The sequence below is a fragment of the Aptenodytes forsteri genome, unplaced genomic scaffold (assembly GCF_000699145.1).
Source record: "Aptenodytes forsteri isolate BGI_AS27 unplaced genomic scaffold, ASM69914v1 Scaffold59, whole genome shotgun sequence".
Taxonomy (NCBI): domain Eukaryota; kingdom Metazoa; phylum Chordata; class Aves; order Sphenisciformes; family Spheniscidae; genus Aptenodytes; species Aptenodytes forsteri.
Genome location: NW_008794085.1, coordinates 876,330 through 879,058, shown reverse-complemented (window position 1 = coordinate 879,058; position 2,729 = coordinate 876,330). Strand labels below are relative to the sequence as shown.

The 2,729-nt window shown below is 35.5% G+C and overlaps 1 protein-coding gene across 4 annotated transcripts in view; it reads right to left on the bottom strand.

Annotated features, from left to right (window-relative positions):
- KYAT3 (kynurenine aminotransferase 3) overlaps positions 1-2,507 on the bottom strand; it is a 24,732-nt gene extending 22,225 nt beyond the window's left edge. Inside the window, exons 1-2 of one of the 4 annotated variants that reach the window (XM_009273942.2) lie at positions 2,462-2,507; positions 381-501 (exon numbers count right to left, since the gene is read on the bottom strand). In XM_009273942.2, the coding sequence (XP_009272217.1) occupies positions 381-479 (99 nt within the window). In that variant the 5' untranslated portion in view covers positions 480-501; positions 2,462-2,507. Of the gene's footprint in view, positions 1-380; positions 515-2,461 lie in introns of those variants that run through there. The other 3 variants (XM_009273934.1, XM_019470754.1, XM_019470747.1) reach the window with 3 other exon arrangements.
- Positions 2,508-2,729: the final 222 nt, after the last annotated feature.

Below are 2,729 nucleotides of genomic sequence, written 5' to 3'. Positions count from 1 at the left end.
CATCCCTGGAAACATTCCAGGTCAGGTTGGACGGGGCCCTGAGCAACCTGATCTAGTTGAAGATGTCCCTGCCCACGGCAGGGGGGTTGGACTAGATGGCCTTTAGAAGTCCCTTCCAACCCAAATTATTCTATGATTCTATGATTAAAGACTGAAAAGGATACACAAAGCAATAATCGCCAAATTCTGTTATGCTAGTGGGGTTAAATATTTGACTGATTCAAATATCTTATTTTGTTCTTGATAGTAAATGTTTGGATCAATGTAATGAAATAAAGAAAACACAGCTAATGCATATATATTGGCAACATTGTAAAATTAGTGCATCTCTCAAATATTGCACAAAATATTTTTACCTATGAAGCTGAAGGCATACTTACTGCAGAGGCTGAAAGTTTGATGGATCTGTAAAGCAAATCTGTTCGTAGTTGGTATGTTCTAATGCCAAGGCAACAGAAGCTTCGTGAAGCAAAAAGCATGCCTGCATAATAAATAAGTGACCTGAAAAAAACTTACAGATTCGAGGAATGAGTCTCTACACATCACTAAGCAATTTAAAAATATAAGATCCCCTTCTCTTCCCTTCAGTGATTTTGTTTCATTGAAATAAGTTCTAGTAAATTATTACCTTATCACATTTGTAAACATAGAGGATGAAACTTTTTAACTGACAGGGCTGCAAAATGTTTCTGAATGTCATGTAGAAGGAAGGTTTCCTCTATTTGACAGCACTGATCTTCTTTTTCTTGATTGACAATTAAGACTAAATGCAATTCAAGGTTGAAAGTCTCCGTTAGAATTGTTGTGAAAATGTGTTTGTGTAATAAAAATTATTATTACAATTGCCAATTTAGACAGAATAGAAAAAGAGCCAAATTTTTAAAAAGTCACACAACTTTAAAACTGGTCTTCATGTTCAAGTGTTTCAAATCAGGTATTCTGAAACAGATAATTAATATCACCAGTCACACTGGAGAGGCAGGCCTACGCACTTTATATAACTATATTAAGTTTTGCCACAGTGATTTGGCAAACATGAAATATCTACCATGGCAGAAAACAGACAGCTAGAAAGGATGCTCTGTGTGGAGTAACAGATCATTCACTGACTAGAGAAAATGGGTCCTGTTAATTAATAACTATAAAAAAGAACTAGGAGCTGGTACTTCAGGCAACTGCTTCCAGAATGTATTTTTAAATACATTTAAATTGGATGACATTGTCAAAATGACTGGTATGTGTAAAAGAAAAATATGTAACCCATAGACCTATGTCAGAAACACAGTAGCCACAGCAGTATAATTATTAACTTTGGTTTCCATAGTTTACTCATTAAAGAACAGATAAGCCCTGCTTCCCCCCCCAGACTTTGCTACCTGAAAAGGGGAAGAAAACAAAAAAGAAAGAAAAAACTGTACTATTTGTATTAGAAACAAAGGAATGCCATTGCCTGTTAAAACAATACCATGCAAGCTTTGCAGATAGAAGTAGAGAGGGTAATTCAATATCAAAGTAAAATATGATTTTTTCATTAAGAAGAATGCATTTAGTCCAACAAGAAAGTGTTCTTTACACTTTCAATGTAAACTAATAGAAAAGGTCAACCAATACTCCCTTTTAAGGATGCCTCATTGAATGAGTTAAGTTTTAAAAGTATGTTGATTTTGCATTTCTTATTCCAGTGCTGCAAACTCGGTCTCAATTCTGATATTAGGGTCTTTCTCACACAGTACTGAGTTATAGCTAACTCAATTAGACCCTCAATAATACCCATGTAATCCCATTCCATTTAGCAATCTGCACATATACAATTCATTGACGCTTTCTTTACAAGAAGAAACACTGGCAATTTCCTCAACTCTGCTGGCCTGAGGACTAGCAAAAGTAAACAGCAATTAAATCTTTGACACTAGTCAGCAGATACTCTGAAAGACACAAATGTATTTGTTTAAAAAGACCTGTCAATACACTTTAAGTTACTTTTAATAACAGCACTTAGCATATTTGACATAATCTTTGATAATAACTACGTGAAATCAAAAAGATTGTGAAGGTCTCTATTTCTCTCCTTGCATATGTTTACAAAAACTACTTATGTAACATACTGATACTATCTTAAAATGTGACTATAACAACAGCGCTATTCTCCCAGGGCCAGACCAGAGACAGGATTACTCTTGCAGCACACTGCGAACACTTGCAGTAGTTAGCACAGGGGGACAAACATGCATATCTTTGCCTGTTTCATTTTGTATTGAGGAGTAGCAAAATTAAATAAAAAAACTTGCAAACCTTACATGCAAAACCAACTTGCAATTTTTGTAAGAAAAATTATTAACAGCTGTAAATATTTCTAGCATTAGTGCCATGCTGCGCTGAAAGACTGTGTGGTATTTGACAAGCCATTATTTGACACAAGGCAATCATACGAAACTGCAACATAGCATGAGGAGCAGTAGACCTGTATCACTGTGGCGTGGTCAATCTCCACAAGTACCTAAAATACCTGCAGTAAAAAATGATATCTACCTTTAACACCACAGAAATGTAGAAATTGTGAAAACTTTATCAGGAACATAATGGAAACAATACTTTGCTGAACAGCCTCAGGAAGGAAAGTCAAGGCACTAGCATGTAACATTTGTCCCACTACATTTCAATCTTTGTGACACTTTTCCAGCAAATGCTGAACAGCATCTGTTCAGACTCAAGAGCACTCAGAGACAAGA